Source organism: Bombus huntii, chromosome 1 (assembly GCF_024542735.1).
Source record: "Bombus huntii isolate Logan2020A chromosome 1, iyBomHunt1.1, whole genome shotgun sequence".
In the NCBI taxonomy this organism is placed as follows: domain Eukaryota; kingdom Metazoa; phylum Arthropoda; class Insecta; order Hymenoptera; family Apidae; genus Bombus; species Bombus huntii.
This window is the reverse complement of record NC_066238.1, coordinates 4,576,037-4,598,763: the sequence shown is the minus strand read 5'-3', so window position 1 is coordinate 4,598,763 and position 22,727 is coordinate 4,576,037. Positions and strand designations below refer to the sequence as shown.

The following is a 22,727-nucleotide window of genomic DNA, read 5'->3' as shown; positions in this document are numbered from 1 at the left end:
TAACACTAATGCCGATGCTAATTTTAATTTTTGTTGCAGATGAACGATTACCTTGCAATTCGATTTAGAGCGCTATGTAATTTTAAAAAAAAATTATACCTAAAAATTATATATAAAATTATTAAAAAAATATACGTTTAATTTAAAAATTATACGTTACGCTACTGTACTTGAAAAATTTATGCGGATCATAATATCAAGAGTAATTTTTAGAAAATAAGCGACTGCAGCGAGTTCATAAGCTTATTTTTAATAAAGGTACTATTTTTATGAGGGCTACCTGTGGCCAATCCTCTTTTGAAGTAGCTCTTTCGATAATTTCCTTGATAGTATTTTGCCGTGAATTCGGATCTTCTCTCCAAACATAGACCGGTTGTGTATAGTTGATAAGCTCTGTGAGTACATCATAAAAAAGTGCATAATGTAACAAACGGAAACGTAGTACTCCTAAATCAATATTTGTTATGCAATTCATATGCTGTAGAGAAACCTACTTTCTATAAATTTTATTTATGTAGAAAGAAGAGTGAATAAAAACTGCGTATTTTATAATACTTTTTACTTTTTATCATATTTTCTGTGCTATGTTTTGAACCTGAATTTTTTTCTTTTTATTAAAAAAAAAAATTTCATTTCTAGATAATATAGTGGCGAATGGGACAATCCATAAAGAAATTATTATTAAATTTATCTTTTTTGGAAATTTCTTCCAATTGATAAAAGATACACTTGAAGCGTTATTTGTACAAGTAACCATTAAATTACCAGTGATATTTGCATACAATAGGCGTTAAAACTTTCATTAAAGCTATCGATAAAACAGTTGAAAAGTTTTAACGTTTATGTTATCAAATCATTATACTATTATGTCTTTTTATTACTACTACTACTTTTATTACTACTAGGTATCGGTAAAATATTTCTTATTGAAATGGTTGGGCATCCTTTTGATCAAAGTTCGAAGACTTCATGATTTTCCAATTAAACTAATAGAGGTTTTCAAGTGTGAGTCGTATTCTTTTACAAGATAATGAGACGAAATACAGGAACCGAAAACTCAAAACATAAGTATTCGTATCGATTCTATTTATAAGTAAACGAGACTGTCGATATAGTTGACAGTAATACATAAATCAATTTTCATGATGAAAACAATCGAAAAACTGTAAAATATCAAAACTATGCGGTGTATTGAAAAAAGAAGAAAACTTTGAGAAAAAGGAATAAAGAGCGTTTTAATCGATGTGGGTTCTAATATTAATAGCTTCGGTGTAAAATATAATTTTATACAGTCTTGTAGAAATACTTAATGAGCTAAATTTGCACCACAACAACGTTAGTTAACGTAGTTAAGTTAGAACAATGAATGGGAAATGTGTACACCACGAGGTGAAAGAAAACTTCAAATGAATAGAAATTTCACGTCTACGAACGTTGTCTTCGAATTGCAGGTAAACGTATTATTACTGTAATCTTATATCTCCGTTATATTAACGACAATCTTTTATCATGATACGATACTTCTTCCTTTTTTAAGTTTTTTAAATTAATATGTAATATTTCCTTATTATTTCTTTAATTAATTTTTAACCCATTTTCAACAAACGTAAATTATTTACACATAAAAAATTAAATTTCCCTCTCGTAAAAGAATTAATTTCATCTTTCTTTCAATAACATAATCAAATATTTCTACTTTTCTCAATGAATTAAGTATCACGAAGCATCCAAGTCTCTAACTTTTCTCTTTAACGCTCTAACGTAACCCCTATCATCGTCTAGATCAAATCGAATTTACGCAGAAAAACCTCTAATAGTTTGTGCGTTACAAGTTTTATGTTTCATCCTACAAACGGTTAGTTCAACTGTTTTCGTTAAAACCACCGATCTATCGAACAACCGCAATTACGGAAGTGTTGCGACAACCACGGTTAGTCTACCGTTAACGGAGAGGGTTAATCGTGGAAAGCGAGCGTGAAATCGTTTCAATAATTTGCACATACTTCCGATAAATGGGTTCAATCCTGATTCTCGTCTTACGATGATCGAAGGGAACCCGGTTATGTAGACGATCCCTCCGTCCATGAAGGTCGAATGGGGTGCAACCACTAAAATCGGCGCTTCCGCCCTCGTCGCCTGTCTTCCACGCACAATGATTCTCATTCCTCCTGCTTGGTATGTCAGCCGGCCCATAAAACACAGCCAGGGCACTATTTTGCTGCAGGTTTCAATCGAGCATGGTTAACGAATCCCAATTACATTAACGCGATTTCTTGCGTTCTATTTATTTCGTCTCGAGATTTCAGCCTCGAGAACACATCGTTTGGACGTTAAACGCTCTTAACGAGCTCAACGTTTATTTCTTATTTTTCCAAATTTTAATACAAGCTGAATATTTGTCATTGATCGCTTATCAATCGAACGTTTGAACGGAGTGGATTGTTTAAGAGATTATCGAAGAGCTCACTCGAAAAGTGATAATTTCATATCTTTCTCTTTTTGTTCGTTTTTGTTTTTTTTTTTTCATGCAACGTATTTTTATACAAAGGAATTTCGTTGGTGACAAAAAATTTAGAATTTAGTATGAGATTCGTTGATCTTGATTTGACTATTTGTATTTCATTGGCGCTACGGTGATATTGATATTGATAAGGCGAACATTGTTTCTTTTTCCCCGTTTTCGCCGATAAAAACGCAAGAGAAAAGAAGGATACTATATAAATAAATTTATGAATATTTAAGATAATCCTTTTTGGTGTGAAACCCCGGTTTCAAACGGTTTTATTACAGAAGCATTCTGGAGGTGTTGATAGATCGTATCGTACAAAATTTAATATCTTAACAATTTTTGCAGTTTATTAGCCAAATAACGAAGAGTCGATAGCCAAAAGATCGAAAAAGACAATGCAGCTTTTTAGAATTTCGCGGCCTGGATTTTTACATGTAACGTTGCTCGAAGTTTCTGTGGGCCACGTTACTCTGCTCTTTTCTTCGAATCGACTTTCTAAGACAAGGTAACTGTGGAAATCTCGAGCAGCATTAGCGACGTTGAAAATCATCGTCTCGTTATATTAATGGGCTCGAAAGCATGCAGAAATTCATTGCGTATATGTATATATGTATATCCAAAATTGTCGCGTGCTCGTTCGCTCGAACTCTCAGTTGCATATTCTACGGAAGTGATTTACAGTTTCATCGGTGCAAATATATAATTAGCGCCAATTAACGTCTTGAATATTGTACCAGCGTAAAGTTACCCACGACAAGAACTAACGATAAACGTAAATTGAAAGTTAGCTGGCGATAATTTTAGCATAAACAAAAGTTTTCTTTTTTGGCTAATATAAACTTTGCGATCATATCGCATTTTTCGATGGTACACGGTTCTTATAGCTCATTGCATCAAAGTAGACAGAGCTGAAAATATATCAAGCACTTTTTATCTCAAATAGGTAGAGCTGTAGTGACCTATTATAGCAGAAAATTCCACGATCAGGTTTATTTGCACAACAGTGAAACTTTACGGCTCCGAGAGCCACGTGACACTGCAACGAGAAAGTTTACGCAGCCGTGAGTTCGTTACTCTACGAGTACCGACAATTTTCATTTGTTATATTATTACACCTAGGAAAATATACTTCGGAAAACTTTTTCCTTTTTTCCCAAGCAATTAACCCTTTCGGCCTCTATGTTGCGAAAATACGTAACATTGTACTTTGATAAGTTGTTGATTAATGAGACAATAAATGTAGTTATCTTTGAAGTTTGTAGTTAATGCATCGTGTATTCCTTATAATTGTTCAGTATTGCCCTAATCATTAACCATCCAGTGCACGTGTTGCGTCGTGGCCGATTAGGTCGTGCCATTTTTTTCTCATTTCTTTCCATTCGACTTTCTTGGAATTTACTTTTCACTCGTACATTGGAGGGTTAATAAAAAAAAAAAATAATTTTTTCAAAGATTCCAAAAGAATTCCCGAAAGGGTTAAAAAGAGAAGAATGAACTTTTATGTTGTTTTATACGCAACGATTAGGTACATCCAGTTTTGAGATTACTCTAACACTAGAATCACTGATTTGTAATTGGTGTCCAAAATAATGTTTCGAACGATAAGTACTAGTTACCGTGTTACTACAAAAATAACAATATAACGTTTATAAGTTATTGAACGAGGATTAAGACTTTCGTCAAAAATATCTGCATGTTCTGAATAATTGTCAAATTATTAATAAATTGAAGAATCTGAAATTTGTCGTTTTAATTTGCCGATTTGATTAATTCCAGTGTTAAAGTATAGACAGAAAGAAAGGAAAAGTTAAAAAATAGAATAATTAGAGAATAAAGGAATGAATAAATATACGAAGCGGCTGGTAGCGTCAAGCATTAAAAGTGTAACACTTTGAACCTCGCAATGGAAAATAATGTGTTCCAACTGTGTTCTAGAACGTTAAATAGTATCAGTTAATAGCATAGGTATGCCCATTATTCCATAGCTTGTTAGTGACGATGTAGATGTTCCCATTCACCACATATATATGTACATTTCTCTGTTAACCTAATTTAGATAACTCTGCTTTTTTCTGTTTTCACAACTGTGCATGTGTATATAAATATATAGTTTAGCAATTGATATGTCTACTATGATTAACATTACGCATTTCCAAAAATTTGAAGAGCAGTATGATCCTGTATAATTTTCAATACATGTAGGCAAGTAAAATCTTTTTAACGATATGATTGAAAACTGAATCAAACGAAATTTTTACGAATTGCTATTTAAAAATTCGTTTTTTTTTTTTTAGAACCTTTATTTTTTAACTTTGAGCTAAATTCTTTGGTCGTCGGATACAAACTGCAAGAACTCTTGAATACTAATGAAACTTTTCAATTTACGAGCTTCTAGTTCAACATATTTCTTTGCCAAGTATCGATATAAAATAGCGAGTACGAAAGGATATGTTCGTATTCAAGTATTCAACTTATAAGAATAAGGTAGAGGATCTGTAGATTTGCATACGTATTATAAGACGCATAAAAGTCGTGTTCCACCATTTCATGTTTCTTAAAATGAGCCAAGCAAATGACGTACTTTCTTCTTTTATTTAAAATTGTATTTTGAAAATTCTCCAATCTGTTTCGCACAGTATCATTGTTGCGTCTTTCAAGAAAGGAAATAGAAAGCTATGACCCCTTATGTCCAGGCTATTATTAATGAAATTTTACAAGTCACAAGTTATTAACATAACAGCAACAGGCTGGAATATCAAACAAACGAAGTTGCACATCTAAATTTTACAAATTGCCAATCGGTTGATTTAATGCAAAATTATAAATTTCCAAGAAAGACAGAAATCTATAACCTGTAACTTATGTCGATTCACTAATGTCATTATATGCTTGGTAAATTATCGTGTTGAAGGATTCTCGTTATTATTAATCTCTAATACCTATCACAGTTCTTAACATTTAGTTGTCAAGTAAAAAAAAAAAAAGCAAAAAATGCAACAAATTCGTAAATGAACTGTAAAATTATAAAACAATAGTTCTTTAGCTTATTTCATTGTTTTAGATGCGAAATGTAAATTTTGACAGTGCTAAAGAAATACCACGAGATGGAACAACGACTCTGGTGGCTTGACAGAGCAAAAAGTAGGAGACCTACTTCCGAAAAAAGGAATGCGTCCGATCTCTGCCTTGGCGACGATGCTCGGTCCGCCGAGGTAAACAACCGGAAGTGCATCGAAGAAGCTTGAATGCGGAGCTAGGGCTAACACGGGGGCATCCTTTGTTTCCGCTTTACGACCTTTGACCTTCAGGTGATGAAATCCCCCGCAGATGAACAATGCTCGTATCATCCAGCAGATTATAATTCTCATATCTCTGTTTTTTCCATTTTTTTGTTTGTAGTAAATATATTTAAATAATATTATTTGGTATATATAATTCTACTAGTTGCTACATCGTGCAATCTATATTTCCCAATTTGCGATATTCAGAACGATCGTAAAATTCAGTAGAATTTCGTTTACAACATGCATTATTCGACAACGTCCTCTATTTATATCTTTTTTTTTTTCTTTTCTATCAAATGAAATTTAGTAATGTAGAATAGTCGTGGATTAAAGATTTTTGTAGCTCTAGCGAAGAAACTGCATGATATGCATGTATAAATTTATTATTTTCCTTTTGGTAACCGAGATTCTACTGTGCTGATTAAAATAAAGTTTTTATGAAATTATTTATAGCCAATAGTTAAACTGATGTAGAAATGAGGTTATGCATATTGTTTCGATTAAAATCGTTATTCGGTTGATTGGAGGAAGATATTCCAGTAAATGGCAAAATGAATTCATTTTGTACACGTAATATATTTTCGCACTTATTGTAACATGCAAAGCATTTTAACTACTCGATATATTGATATTACAAGACATGCATGGCCTTTCTCCAAATTATTTTGAAAATTTTTGCGATAAGAAAATAAGGATATAATAATTTTCCTTAAAAGAAAGACTTACTATGATAAACAAAATACACATTCGTTAGCATCTACGAAAGATAACAAGTGCATTTGCGAAACAAAAATGTTTATTGCGAAACAAAAATTGAACAAAGTTTTAGAATATTTATTGTATATACGTTTTATGACCAGTTGAGATTTCTCCTACAATATGTAGAGGACAATTGAACCACTTTCCTAAAGATTACATCGAATCTCAAGTCTATACTTTGTTACTAAATTCTTTATCAGGAACTAGGCACCGGCGATGTATGTTAGATCTAAGGTATCGTTTATATTGATTATTACATGAATAAAGAAAATCATCGCGTGTACTTTGGCTTCACCGACTACGAGTCAAGCTTACAGAAAAATGTTTACTCGATCTTTATTTCAAATATCCGATGAAATTATTTTATCAATCTACTTTATAACTGAATTTCTCTTTTTATCATAGACTTCAAATATATTTAAAAGATTCTGAGAATTTAGATTTTAATCGTTCGTAAAAAGCAATTAATAATACAAATTACAAGTTCGGAAGGAAATAGATCTTTTTTTCGTTTGAACATATTTTTAGTACGAGCTATTCACATTCCTTTAAATGTCTATTATTTAATTAGAAAAGTAATGCCCGGATGATTAATTATCTCTGGAGGATTGATATTTACAAATATGTATTTCATAGGATTAATAACCTACATGGTATGCTACACCTAAAAACGTATAAAACATAAAATCAATATTCTACTTCTACATCGTGCATGGAGGTTTGCATTTCCAGTTAATAATAAATGCCAGGTATGTATCTAATATTTGGCGTGCAAAGTAGAATAGCAGCTAGGATAATCATTGTTTTATGCAAAATGCGATTACATTTGCGTGTGAACAAATATTTGTCGATAATATTTTTCCTTTTCATGTATTCTTACGGAGGATTTTATTATTCTAAACAATGTCCACGTGTGAAAGTGTTAATGAAAGTTGCAATTCAGTTTGACACACTTTCTGCTATGGAAATCCAAACAATTATGCACACCCAAATAAATGCACCTAAATGATTACCATAGTAAAATGAAACAAATTTTCATGTTATAGCCTCGTCATTAATTAGAAATGATAGAATTATAACATAAAAAACTAAAATATTATCAATATAAACGTAAGTATCGCTTCCTTTTCATTGAACTAAATTCCAAATATCATTACCATGTTACGAAAATTTAATTATTTAAAATTTTAATAAAAAATAACGAAACCTATAATTACAATAAATAATCGTGGGTATAATTTTCCATTAAATCGTATTCTACATTCTTTAAATTTTATCAAAAAAAATAATAACTAATGCTCTCATTTTTACTATAAAAATGATAGTATAATCAATAATACAAATTTCTAATCGCAATATAATAATATAGCAGTACCATTTATCTGAATGAAACTTCTCGAATTATTTTCAAAAATCTATTGTACATTCCCACGCGAAACTCGTTCGAAGTATCGTTCGAATTGTGAGCAAAGCGAAGTGCAACGTTACTTGCTACGATTAAATGTCGCAACAATCGAACAATCGAAATGATGACACACGATCGACGAAAACATCTCAAGCAAGCGTATTGTGAATTACTTCGATTCGAAGCTCATACCGAAACGGACGTGAACTACTTATCCGACGCATACTTTCTCCCGTTACTTATTCTTTTTATCGTATCCTCGCTCGTTTCTTCGCCGCGGTCATTCACGCTCTCTCCCCACTGGACATCTTCAATCATTTCAAGTGTATGACCATGAAATAAAATTCTTCAAGGGATTTCCGCAATTTATCCTCATCATTTCGTCTGGACGATAATACGCCTTCGCTAGGAACCATATGCTTATCTCTCTCTTTAATCATGAAAATTTTAACAGACATTCATTGCCTCAGTATTTCTTTCTATTTGGTCCAGGAAAATATAAATTATAATATTAGGATAAAAACTACATGAAAAAGCGTTAGATAAAGAATAAAAGAAAAGAATTGAAAATGAAATTTTCTGTTGAAAATGATCTTAGTTTGAGATTTAGAAACTTTGTGTAATTTCTAGAGGAACTTGCGGATTTATTAAACGTTTGATATGACCCACGTCATCTCGATTGCACATTGCTCATCTTTATAGTGATCTAAATTAATTTACGTATTATTTTTCCTTATAAACTGCATCCGTTTGTCATAAATTCTAATTTTGTCTTTGTGACTCCGTATCGTTACGTCTCATCAAATTAAAATTTATCTAAAAATAACGTCTGATCGGATAATTCTTAAAGCTCGTGCTACATATAAATAAATAGTGAATATGCGTATTTTTTGTCTGACGGCATGATACTAACGTTTCGGCCTAAATATAATTTGCTGTGCGAGTATGAAGTAAATGAAAGCTAAGACTGACAACGAATGAAGAACGCATGGAGAAACATAATAAGTTCATTTTTATTAATTGCATAATTTTAGTATCTTTCGGTAGTTGGAAGGTAGTATTTTCATGCAACATATTTGAAGAAAGAAACTCTGGCTCAAAAGTATAAGCCTCCTAAAAACCCACGATAAATCCATAAAATTTTACGAAGAAAGGTGGAAGTTATATAACAGTAATCATTATTACGATTAGCATAATTAACATTGTGATAGTCAATATCTTTAAAGTGTTCAAGGAAAAAAGAAACGATCTTGATAACACGAACTCGATTGACATAGTAAATTAAAAAAAAAAATAAAAATTACTCAATTTTCTTCAGTGATTTTCAAATGCAATGTTATCATAGACATATAATCGGTACAAACTCTGAAGACTAAAAGCGCGAATATATTTAACATCATCAAATAAATTAACATATACAAGCACACAATGTAATGGAAGCAAGCGGAAACTCATCATTTTACATGCATAAGAATAGAATAAACGAATATGGTCATTAAATGAAAATGAAGCAAAAGTTAAATAAAATGCTCGATGCTCGCGGATAGTTGTGACTACAAACTGAACATCAGAGAATGAGATGATGCGTAGATGATATATATGCATATATGCAAGGAAGAAAAACGTAACGGTAAGTTGATGTATCTTACCGTCTCCACCCTGTCAGAGGTGCGCGACGTAGATCTTCTTCGGACAATCCAAGAAGACCTAAACAAGCCAGGAGCCAGGCCATGATCACCAGAGCCGTAATTGCAGCCAGTCTGAATGGTAGTAGTGCTACCGTCAGGAATGCCGTCTGAAACATGAAGCATTTCCGCTTCAACAACCACTTTCAACGTATTACAGCGGTCGAGAGACGAAAAAACCGTCAAGTTCTACAACCCTCGGAGAAGGATTGTACGTCAAAGCGTCGATTTTATGCTCACTACCTGTTTATCGTTGCACCGTTCGACTCTTTGTAGTCTAGCACCTGTTTATACGTTGTTGGTTAATTTTACGACAGGTGTATCGTTGATAAATTAACAATAAATTGTTCACAACTTGATAAAATTAGAGTTTTAGTTGTTTGCGATTGGTTGAGATTTAAATATATTTAAATATATGGTTTTGATATTCGTGTTATATTACCCTGTGTTCTCTTAAATCGAATAAAACATATGAAACTTTAAGACTGTAAGACAGAATAACTGTAAAGATAAACTCTTTTCAGTTTGGTAAAATGTAGAGTTCGGTTAGGATTTGGATAATTTTTTGTTTTGATATTCATGTAGCTTTATATTATGTTTTTCTAAATAGATTGTACAGTGTGTCACTCTATTTTTATAATACATTAATGATTATATAATTTTCAAATAAGTTTCAGATATTCGTATTTCAGTTGAGTTTTGGATATGATTTGTCTGAAAATTTGAATTGCATTATTTTGCGATTTTCCAGATAAACTACATAAAGTATGATTTTAATGCATTAAAATACATGTATGACTGCGATCCAATATATATAAGCAAAAATTTATTAAAACTACCTTTCAAAGGCTCAACAACATAGTAAGTTATAATAATTACGCGTTGAAGATGATAACGTAAATCTTACTGAAAAAATTTCATATGAATTAGGAAGAAAATGTCCATTGAAAATCTGAATCTGTATTATAAGATTGTTCGTAGCATATATAGAATTGAATTACATCAAATACAATAATAATACGAATGTACAAAATTAATGAAAATGGCTATCGAAAGACACGACAGATATGGACTAGAAAACAATAATTTTATTGTAATAAATTAACGAGATTTCCAAGGAAAATAATAATTCTCAAATATTTTAACAATTTCCTAATGGTACGTTCCAGTTTACTTAAATTTTTTTAAATATCCTAATAATTACGAACTGGTGTGTAATATACTACTCCAGTTTATGTGTATTTCAAAACGTCAAAACTGGTCGATAGTTTTAATTTGCGACAAACTCACGTAACATAAAATATTCCAAAATTTTTCGAGCAAAATTCGACGTCGAAGCGAGCGAACCCAGGTCAGAAAGCGGCAGGTCATTTGCCAAATCGTGTCTCGAGGAAGAAAATGTTAGAGCAGGTCAAAAAGGAAAGGTTCGGGGTTCTTTATTTGGCGATTACCTGAAGGTAGTGCTTTACGCCATTTTCAGTTGTAGTTGACGGTGACTTAAATTGGAGGATGGACAAGTATTTCGCTGATAAGGCTAACAAAACCTAGATCAGCACATTTTGTACATTCATCAGCGGACAATGAGTAACGCCACAAATATTCGATAGAGCTCGTTTTGCGTGATAATCGATAAACTTTGATCGCCTACCTTCGATGACAAGGAGCGATGAAAAGGACGACGACCTTTTGTGCTGATTACTTATATAACATTTTTTTAACCTCCTTTCCATCTATTTGCAGACTTTTACTTCACACCAATTATCATCACGTCAGATTATCATTGGGTCTCATTTATTTCGTTGTAGTATTTTCAGAACTTCCTGCATTTTTTAACGTTTCCAAATTTCTTTCCAAGAGAAGATGCTTCTTCTCGTAAATAGATAATTTTATTTTTTGTAAACATACATTATTGACAAATAAATATACGATAAACATCTTTTCTTTTTTTAAGTTAATCGAGCTCACGCTTTTTGCAAGGTTGTTCGACGATTTAATAATCTAAGAATTTCGATAACTTTTTCGTACGACGCCCTGTATCTACAATTTCGTTTTAACATTTTTACACGTGAAATTTGCTCCAAAGAAGGTTCATGTGCAAAATGGATGGCCAATTAATCGATATCTAACGAACAAATAAATTTTGAATTAACCGAGTGAACTTTTCTTTCTCGACGAGAAGAACTACTTCTTCCTTCAGAGTGGGCCAAGGCTACGGTACTGTAGATGATTTAGGATGCTGTTTGGTTCGGCCGATAAAGAGAGGAACGTAAAGGCGTAGAAAGACGGAAGGGAGAGCGAAGAGTAAAAAAGGAGAAAGAGTACCGTTCAGTCGTTCCGTTAGGCTCCATCTCACCTGTTAACTTCATTTCGTCTATGTATTACAGAGAGACGCACATATATTTACATAACACGCACACAAGAAACTTTCAAGATCGAGGTTACGACCGAGTAATCCTTTCGACACTTTGAGCTTCCTAACAAATGAAATTCCTTTTCACGTTCTATTTCAAAACAAGAAAAAAGATTATGCATAGATTATTTTTTTACAATTCCTTTAGCAGATATTCCTCTTTGTAAGTTGACTTTTAACGAATACAAAAGGCCTGAGTAATTTAAATTGTATTTCAAGTTTCACTTTTTCTTTATGACGTTGGCGGTAATTAAGTGCAGACTTTAATTGGCCAAATTGTTGCTATGCGACTGGTAATACTAGACGCGATAAATGTTTGAATACAATGTAGTCGATTAAATGGACAGTGTCTTTATCTTGTCCATATTTTTTGCAATTCGATATCTTGAAGAAGAGAGAGGAAGGGGGAGGAGGAAATTACAATTTTTAATTAAACTTTTATTTCTATCGTATAAAAAAAGTACTCGATATAAAGCTGAAGTTATTAATAAAAGTGGGATAATAAAGTTATTGATTGCATGTTTAAATTAGTGTTTTAGCAATTTGTTGTTCTAAAGCATGTTCCCATGACCATTTTTGACCTTAAAAAATTGTTTCATGTACATTTTTAGCAAGACAGGTATGCAATAGCCTCTATGAAAATATATTCTAAGTAGGACGCACACTGAATTTAGAAACCTTTGGATTTTGAAGTATGAAATCATGAGATTACTATATGTAGGCATACAATAGTGAATCGGTGTTCAATGCCCCCGGCTTCTTGTTTAATTTCTCATCTATTCATACATAATGTATGTATCATTCATCTGTGACTTTGAACACCAAGGCTATATCCAAATAACTTTTTTAACACTCTATCTTCCTCAGAAATCTGCACATTTAATCTCTTGTCTTCCCACTAGAAATATTTCTGCTCTATATACGTCAGATTATGGAAAAATGTGGATTCGTCTTATTATTACAAAGAACTACCTTGATCATAACTACCTCGAGAAACTGATATTGTTTATACTCTCTACGATCTCGTATTTAGTGAAATAAATTTAATGAAATTATGAATTAAAAAAAAAACATTTTACAGTATTCTTTTTTGTATGACGAAATAATAATGTGTAATAGTAATGTATAACTTTAAGTAACACGAATTTTAATATACTTTGACATGATCATTTATCGTAAACTATCAATGTAAGAACATGTACGTTTCTTAACTTCTTACAAACTTAATGTCTGAGAAATAAATTACGCGTGTATATTAAAATTATCTATGAAAATTTCGAAATCTAAATCGTGGATTTCGTCGAATAACTATTCTACGAAATCAGCATTTTCAAAATGATTGTATTTAGGTCACTTGCAAGTGGCCTATAACTGCACCTTTTATATTCTGCTCTTCTTTGTTCGCGTTGCATATTACTCTCGAATATTATACAGACTAGTAGATCAATCGAAAAACTGAAAATGTGACGGTGAAAATTGATCTGACAGTTTCGTCGGTTATGTTCGATTTCTCGTTCCCCTTCTCGCTTAAAAACTTTTCAAAGAGAAAGATCGGTGAATGTTTACGAGGCAAAGATCATTAGTCTATTCGCTTTCAGCCGACTCGAAACTATCGTTTTTGCATTTTGCTTTTTGTCTTCTGTTCACGAAAACAATTTCCGTAAAGTTACGTTTATGAGAGAAAGTAAATAATAAACTTTTAGTGATATTGCAGACTGTGCAATTATAAATACAAACCATGCATTAAATCTTGTCGTTTTATCATTAGAAAATATTTATTTGCTTGTGACTACCTTACAACCAATTATTAGACATGTTACTAAGTTCCATAGAAGACGCTGATAGTGAAATTCGCCACTTATGTGCACCTTTGATCGTATAGTTTCTTCTCTTAAAATTTTCACGAGATACCTATCTCTAAATGATGGAAAATCTTAACCTAGATCTTGAGAGAAAATAAGGAAATAAGAATACTGATTTTTATCTCTTTAATTAGGTACTACTATTATAGGTGTTGAAAGACATTGAAATGTTCGATAGATCAACAATGCGATGACAAAAGAATTTTATAAATATATCTAAATGGATGAAAAATATTTAGAGTAATTTTTTAAATAAATCTATCGTTTGCATACTTGCTCGTCTTTGAGATAAACTGTTTTTGTTTTTGTAGTTGCTCGAAGGTTGCAAAGAACCGAGACCTCGTCCTATTTCTAAAATAAAGTTTAGTCTAGTATTGTCATGTTGATCATGGATGACTTAAATTGAAGACCGCATTAATGTTTTCAAAAGTTTGAAAGTTTTGCTTTTTCGCGACTTTTGGTTGGTTTTTAAATGCTTATATGCTTTAAAAATGGTTACTTAATTATTAGATCGGTATTTTTTCGACTTACGATAATGTTTCCGACGACGCATGGTGAAAAATTTTGACCATTTTCGATTATTAAAATAATTATACTTTTCTAAGCCGAGGCTGTCATGCCATCGTTTTCTTATACCAGGTCATACCTGGTAGTGTACGAATCCAAAGATCCAAATGTTATTCGGTAATTAATCATAAATTTTTTTATAATTTTTCATTTTTTCGAAATTCTTGTTTGAATTTTGCGTTGCTTAAAAAGATTAAGGTAAAATGTAGTAATAAAAACTATTGGATGATATTCTGGATACTTGGGAGAATATTCAAAAATCTTTTTGGATTTTTCAAACGACAAAAACCTAAAAAAGAATTGCGTGGACTTAAACGACTTAGTATGCAGACGATGTTTGTAAAAATAAGACGTGCGGTTAATAAATAATGTTCATACATATATTTTATTTTACTAGAATTTCATTTACTATAATTTTATTACAGTAAAAATTTGCTAAAACCTTTCCATTTTGACCTGCATTTTCCATAAATATAACGAGAACAAATTCTTAGGGTACATTTCTTATAATGTTCTTATAATTTTCAAACAAAAATACTTTGCCTGAAAACGAACATTGGATGAGGCTGCGAGAACCATGATTTTATAAGTGTATTCATGGTCAAATATTAAGTACAGTCAAAGACGTAATTGATCGAATGAGGTCTTTGCTAAATTAACAATTAGTATTCGAAAAGAATGAGCGGCATCTACGTAAGACTTCGTTCAGAAACTTTCAATGAACTTCTCAATGTCGTGCAAGGTATTTGTACGAAATCTAGAAGGTTGTTCATTGAACATCGTCAATGATACGTGTTGTATATGCTGTAATGAGACGGAAAACACGTGAACGAAGCACGAAGCACGAATTTAATCTACCGTGTATAACATTACGTTGTGAATTAATGAACTCATAGCTATTTGGGTTGACGGTCAGAAATTGTGTCAAGGCTCTTCAGGACGACGAAGACGAGGAAAACAAGTGATTTAAATGTGAGAATTTTCAAACGTGTATCGACAAGGAGCTTTTCATGCCGTATGTGCCGAATCTGTATGTACATACGTGAAACATATCATAAAACATGAGAACTTTATGAGAGCGACTAATATTTTTGCGCAACCGATAAGATATTTCCAAAACATTTGATAGAAATATGTATATATGCTATAGACAATTTTTACCAACTCTATAATGATTTCCCTCGTACCTTTCAGTTATGTTATTTTTACATTCGGCGTTATTGAATCAGAAGAAACTATGTACATAGTTCTACGTATATATACGGTGTACATATAGATATGCGTATATTTAAATGTCACGTGTCATGTGATCAAAAATATGATGAATTTTTAAATAAACCTCACGAGAGTCATTTAATTGCGATTAAAATAATATTAGGATTACCTAACGCTTTTTTATTAAACTTCCTGTATTCTATTAGCAATGACGATATTTCTCGGCATGACGTATTAAACTCTTAGATAATTAAATACTATAACTACATTTGCACAGAAATATTTCAATACTCATTTATAGGTGTTAATACTACATTTTTGTGTTTTTTCTTTTCTAAATAACCGGAAATGTAAAGATTACATGCATAATTCGCTGGTTCGATTATTACCGTCAAGTATAATTTTTCCCCGGTATAATTTTTATAAAAAAAGGGGAGAAAATTCTAGGACTGTTTTTCTGTCTCTCTTTTTTGCTGTAAAGAATACGTTCCACGGAGTAAGTTCTCTACGTACTTGTGACCCACATTTCGCGCAGGCGAAAGACTTGCTCTTCTACCAGCAAAAATTGACGAGAATTGTTTTTCCAGCCGTTTTACATCGCTCATTTTCTTCACGTCAGTATTTGGCGTGTTTTTGTGCAACCGATCAAAATTTGCCAAACACGATATTTATCGATGATAAGATAGAATATCCTTTCATTTTACTGAAGTCTTTTCATATCTTTTACCTTAAGAAAGATTAAACGACGTGAAAGTAAAACGTGAAACGCAACGATGAAATTGCGTTGAAAAGTCACCGGTAATATTTTTATTCGTTTTTTTCTGTATAAATTATCTTCGTACTTCTTATTTAGTATTTATTTTTAACAATTTTTAGCCTCGTTTAATGTGAAATCTAGTTTATTCTGTACTTAACTAGGTGAAAAAATTCACAAAGTATACATTGTAATGATTCTGTTGTAGACTATTAATACACATATATTTTTACTTGTAAATTTTTAATAATCTAAAAATTTACAAATAAAAGTTAAAAATTAAAATCAACATATATTTTATATAATTTAAATTGTTATCGAAGGTGAATTAATTTATTAGATACTTGTTTTAATTACATGAAATTTGATAATTTGTTGCATCTCGATATATACTTATTGTGCCAATTTATATGGAAAAAAGTTACAACCGGTAAATACCGGAAGCATATCGTGAATCCGATAGAGTATACCATCGTCAGATTTTCTTGTCGTAGTTAAAGAGATTTTCTTCCCGACTGAAAGGATATTTAGAGGCTTCGGAATTCAATATCAATTACATATGCGTTACCTGAATATTTTCTGTTTACTATAATAGGATACCATTTTACAGGCTCTAAATAGTTGTGTCTTCTTTATATTTATAACATATACACGATGTGGTAAAATGTTAGTAAATATTAAAAATATCTTTCCTATTTTGCAACTAAAAATAATACAGCAACTTGTAACTGATCGTAATTAAGAGATTATTATATCGTATCATATATTATTTAAATATTATTATTAAAAAGTAAATTTTATCGTCTATTTTAACTGAATTTCAACCTTCACATTTCTTATTTCTTACATTACATGATTAATCGAAATCAGCCTTTGTTATCACTTCACATAAATTGTTAATTTTATTATAAAATCTTTGCACGCGTTGTAATATCAAATTATTTTAAAGAAAATAACATCTTTAATTTATCTTTGACATTTAGAAATACAAATAAATGTGAAACAAATACATCTTATCTATACGATGCAAAGAACAATTTTTGAGAAATACACTTTTTTCTTGTTATGAATACAAATGCCTTTTTCTTGTAATTTGAAATGACCAACGTTGTGTCAACTATAGAATCTCTTTGCAATATTCTATGGCAATATCTTTTCATACTATCGAGTTCCTGTTGCATAATATCTCTGCAATAAACGCACAAAGGCCAACGAAAAGCCTCTTGTACGGGAACACAACTTATTGAAATTCGCACTATTAAAGAAAAATAACTTTTATTATAATTCCTTTGTAATACTACGTTATTTCTATCTACGCTGGTTCCGGTATGTCCAGTTCAAACGGAGAAAGTTCGATTCGTGTGCACAGCCGTCATTTGTGCGAGAATTAAAATGGTGTCAAGAACGATGATATTACGTTAAAAATATTACATCCTAATTTATCACTTAAAGAAAGGAACAAATTTTAGAGAAGAAGTGTTGCAATAGGAATGGCAAGTGGAAGCTTTATTTTTTGCAAAATTCTATAATATGTTTTATGTTTGTGAATATAAATTAACAAAAATAAGAAATCAAACAACTTACACCTACAATATTATATATGTAAAATAACAATGTATCTGGTATATACTATTTATCGCCTATGATATATGTACTTATTATCGGATCTTCTTTTCTATATCTAGCTACCAGAGAATTTTTCTTTTTAACCATATGTTCATCGTCGCACCTCTTTTCTTATTAGATTATGACAAAGCAACGAAATGCTTCTGTCACGATATATGTGGTTATTCATCGAACCATCTGCGCGATGCAATTTCGCTTAATGTACGCATCAAATTTAACGGTACCTACCCTAGTGGATAAGATCGAATGATGCCGTTAAAATTGTTACAATATGTATCTGCATCATGCGTTTCTTATACTCCTAAGTATATAAGATAATATACAGATAATACGCGTAGCAATGTGACTAATTTGATAAATCTTTCTTTGGTAATGGTTTACCCATAAATTATAGAAAATTGTATTTCACACTGAATTTAAGAAAACTCATAATTTGGCACAGTAATTTATAAAATGTGGAAATGTATACATTTTATACTATAGCGGAAAGATATAAAGGAATATATCGTTAATTATAATTTTGGTTGACCTACATGTACTTCAATTTCCTTTTTACGATGTTCCCTCATTTTTATACTAATATTACCTATCGTAGATTTAAATGGCATATATTAATGATATTTTTGTATTAGTGCTTGTTATTAATATAGTTTTTTTGTTGTCCTAGCAAAGGGATAACGTTAAAAGACGTCAATATTATTAAGAATTATTAATGAAAATTATTTTATAGATAAATATCATATAAATTTTATGATCAATGTTAAGCCAAAAGATAAGGGTTATAATGATAAATAAAAAAAAATGCTTTATCCTTTATGACACGATAAGAGACATTTTTTAAATAATTTATGTGATGTCAGCTCTGTTGTTTGTCATGAAATGTGAAAATACATAATGTTTGATCTTGAAAAGATATGTGGAAACATAGTATTAATTATTATTTTAATTGGCATGAACAGATTAACGTGTGCCTATAATATAGCGTCATATTTAATGTTAACACAATTTTAACTTATGTGCCTAATATTAACGTTATGGCTATAGACAAAGTATAGCTCTACTAATAATATCTTTAAGAAATGAATGTTCGTCATTTCATCATATGATAGGATTCTATTTATAAATAAACTTACTTGTCTAATCAGTGCACTTTGTCTATGCTATAGTCGTCGAGTAAGAAGATCATCTGTCAATTAGAATCCAAATTCAACCTATCTGTAACTTATCCGTATCTTCATCTGTTTCTCCGTTTTTTTACAAAGTATTTTTCACTACTACGATAGACCAACGATAGAGCAACTTTTTAAAACGATTAATTTTATTATTATCCGGTCATCTATTTCACATAAAAGGAAAAGACAGTAAAAGAGAAAAATTTCAAATGCAGACTTTGTACGTGGTACAAAACGGTTTTTAAACACGTAGTGAAATCCGGATGCTCGACAGGTTTAAAAAGCGAATAAGAAACGAAACTAAAAGAGTCGTGGAATAAAGAGAACGCGATCTTTTAACTTGTTTCATCTCTGACGATTGCGTGATATATACGGTCTACAATGTAGAGGCAGTGATGCCCGCATCAAATGCGATGCAGCACGCTTTCTGAGCCTCTTCTATTCAAAAAAGTGTATCTCATGGTGCGTTTAAGTTATGCGCCTGCACGGGTCGCTGTAAGATAGTGAACATGCGTGCTAATTACCACGTCAGACGAATTTTTGAGAATTTGTGGCCGGAAGCCATAAAATCTTTCGATTAAATAGCTGGTTTTTATACATTTACATATTTTTATACATAGAAATTCAAGAGTACAGATAGTATGGAAAAATATATTTATATAATATCTATAGTATTCGTAACAATTATATTTATGACCACAATTAAAGAAATCAAAGTTAAACAGTATCTGTATTATTGGCTGAATATTAATTATAATAGGTATTCCACTTTAGATAATTTATAGATACATTTTTGGATATTATGCGCATCATATTCATTTTTGCACTCTTAAATTTCCCATGAAATCATAAAAATTCGCGGTTTACTTATAATATTTATTAGATGAAATAATTTTCTATTTATGTTCGATATTTTTAATTATGTTCCTATAAACATAATTAATTCGTAGAAGAATATCTACGATTTACTTTTGGTATTCAAAAAAGATTTTTACTCTTAAAACAGAATGCAACACCTGGAAGGAATTGTAAGCATTTCATTGATAACGGATTGCTTAGGATTAAATTGCTCTTCGGTTTTTTTAAATAGGTTTTGATTAATTTAATTGAATTTAGTTATGATCTTCAATCATTATACGTGTAACTCAATGGAAAAAATGGTACGTCAGTAATAAAATCTTCAAGCTATATTTTCATAGAAAAAGTTTTGTATGTTTAAAAATATTTAAACGTTGATGAAATGAGTGTTACTATCGTCATGAGAAATATTTGTATCGTTTCTTTCCTACGTAACTACAAATTTTATCTCATTTAATACACTTACATAGTTGAAAAGATGTATTTGTATTACTTTTCCAATCAGCCTTTCTATTACCAAAAATTGTATTAAGAAGGTAGATCAAGTTACGAAACGGTAGCGGAAAAAATAAGAAGAGCAATAATCTTTACATTAAATTCTATTTTAATTCATTGTTCGATTTTTCTCAATAAAAATCTGCCGAAAAATTAATTTCCTTTCGGCAAAGTGAAATCGCTCAATGGTTTTTGTTATTACGGATTATGATATTAAAATGCAACAGTTGAAAAAGATGGTATTTTGTAATATTTATCAATGTGTGTCAATGAAGAAACATTTCATTGTTACAGTAAATGTATATCGAGCGATCGTATAAACGATCGATGAAATCATTGATTTGTCATTAACGTTTGACGAATCGTACAATACGTTCATATAAAATTCACAGGTATTTTTCACAATTTCTTGATATAGATTTTACGAGGAATTCACGTTTTAATCTACTTTTGCTTAGCTAAAATATTTGTGGTGAGGGAAGTTCAATAGCTCGTAAGCTGATTTACATGAATCGTAGTGTATTTGAGGTTGAAAAATTCGATCACATCCATAGCGAAGTTGTATCACTTCAAATGACAAGAACAGCTAGAAAATGTCGATAACTCGATAATGTCAAGGTGTCAAAACTGTGTGCACGTAAATGCGAAAAACTTTAAACAGTTTTTGCAGTTAGTCTTCGTTATCATAAAAGGAAACAATATCTTTGAATCTTATCTTTTATGACATTTACTTTTTCTAAAGCAAATCATGTATGTTATTATTTATATTCAGTCAATTAAAATTCTGATTTCTTCATTTAATGTCAATAATTCATCTACATTAAATTAATCAAAATCATCTATACATTTTATCTATATATATTTCCAAGTCCAAAACAAGATCTTTAAAAGATCGACTTTAATTCAGATAAGGTTTATAACACAACAGATAATACTATATATGTATAAAAGGAGTTTATGAGAACTTACGATTAATACGAAATACGAGCATTTCTGTCGAAAATGTTCAAAAATCGGATGTTTAATACCTACATTCGATGATGGCTCATTAACGATGTTAAAATATCATGAGAATACATTTTCGTTAACACAACGAGTAACGTTACGCGGTCCATGCGTAACCAGGTGATTCAATCGTCAAATTTCGCCCCTAATCGGAAACCGATCATTACGTCGCAACAACGATTCGAACTTTACGTAACTATTCGCGACACGATGGCTCCCGAATAAGAAAAACACTTGAGATCGAACATTTGATGATGTATCCGTGACGTAGAGTTACGTCGCTTCAGAAAAAATTCGTTCTATTTTTACGAACCAGATGGTAGCCGTCTACCAAGTTCATCTATACACAGACCGGCATGTGTAACGTAGAAAGTATAGAGTGGTAGCCGAAAAGTGGCGGACGTAAACGTTGTTGGAACGATCATAAAATTCCCCGCCCCGCCCTTGACAACCCCCTGAAATATTCGGGTCCAATGCATGAACATCGATTCCATGGAGCATTTTCGCGTGCAGGAAGATTCAAAGAACTACTGACCTTGAGCTTGTCGTAGGTTGTGTCGAGCTCGAGACGGTGCACAAAGGGGTTCAGGATGTCAGCGCTGAGGGACGCAGTATCCACGTCCTCGTGCTTGCTCCGCATTTTTCCATTCGCCTCATCCATATTCTTTTTTCCGAGTGGTCACGAACAGAAAAAGAGAGAGAGAGAGGCAGAGGATAGGAAGGAGACAGAGGATCGAAGAAAGATATATACGGAGGGATAGCAAGACAATAAACGCGGCTTAGTAGCCTGACGTGTCACACACTGCAAGCCGCGAAACGTCGATATGTATCGGTAGGTGCGAAACTTTCCGGCGATATGATTGAGCTTCTTTACACTGTTTGTAATGAGGTACGAGCCGAGACAGACAGGTAAAAAAAAAATGACGAAGAAAAAAGAAGGGAGCTCTTAATCAGCCGTGGCGAGACATGATCGTACGCGAAGGGGTTGTCGGTCGACGATCTACTGTGCTCGCGGTCGACTCGACGGAACGAACCGGCCAAATGCTCTCCGACTATTACCGAACCCCACCGAATGCATGGGGGATACTGTCGGATGCGTGCGCATCTTGCCGCCTAGTCGA

The 22,727-nt window shown here is 31.8% G+C and overlaps 1 protein-coding gene and 1 long non-coding RNA gene across 3 annotated transcripts in view; one reads left to right on the top strand and one right to left on the bottom strand.

Moving 5' to 3' along the window:
* Window positions 1-365, top strand: part of LOC126868026 (uncharacterized) — a 543-nt gene extending 178 nt beyond the window's left edge. Inside the window, exon 2 of the long non-coding RNA XR_007690510.1 lies at window positions 40-365. This is a non-coding gene — a long non-coding RNA (uncharacterized LOC126868026). The remainder of the gene's footprint in view (window positions 1-39) is intronic.
* Window positions 1-22,727, bottom strand: part of LOC126867992 (lysophosphatidylcholine acyltransferase) — a 25,321-nt gene extending 2,594 nt beyond the window's left edge. The window contains exons 1-4 of one of the 2 annotated variants that reach the window (XM_050623113.1): window positions 22,142-22,727; window positions 9,607-9,752; window positions 2,004-2,218; window positions 281-393 (exon numbers count right to left, since the gene is read on the bottom strand). In XM_050623113.1, the coding sequence (XP_050479070.1) occupies window positions 281-393; window positions 2,004-2,218; window positions 9,607-9,752; window positions 22,142-22,267 (600 nt within the window). In that variant the 5' untranslated portion in view covers window positions 22,268-22,727. Of the gene's footprint in view, window positions 1-280; window positions 394-2,003; window positions 2,219-5,663; window positions 5,882-9,606; window positions 9,753-22,141 lie in introns of both variants that reach the window. The other variant, XM_050623104.1, reaches the window with a different exon arrangement.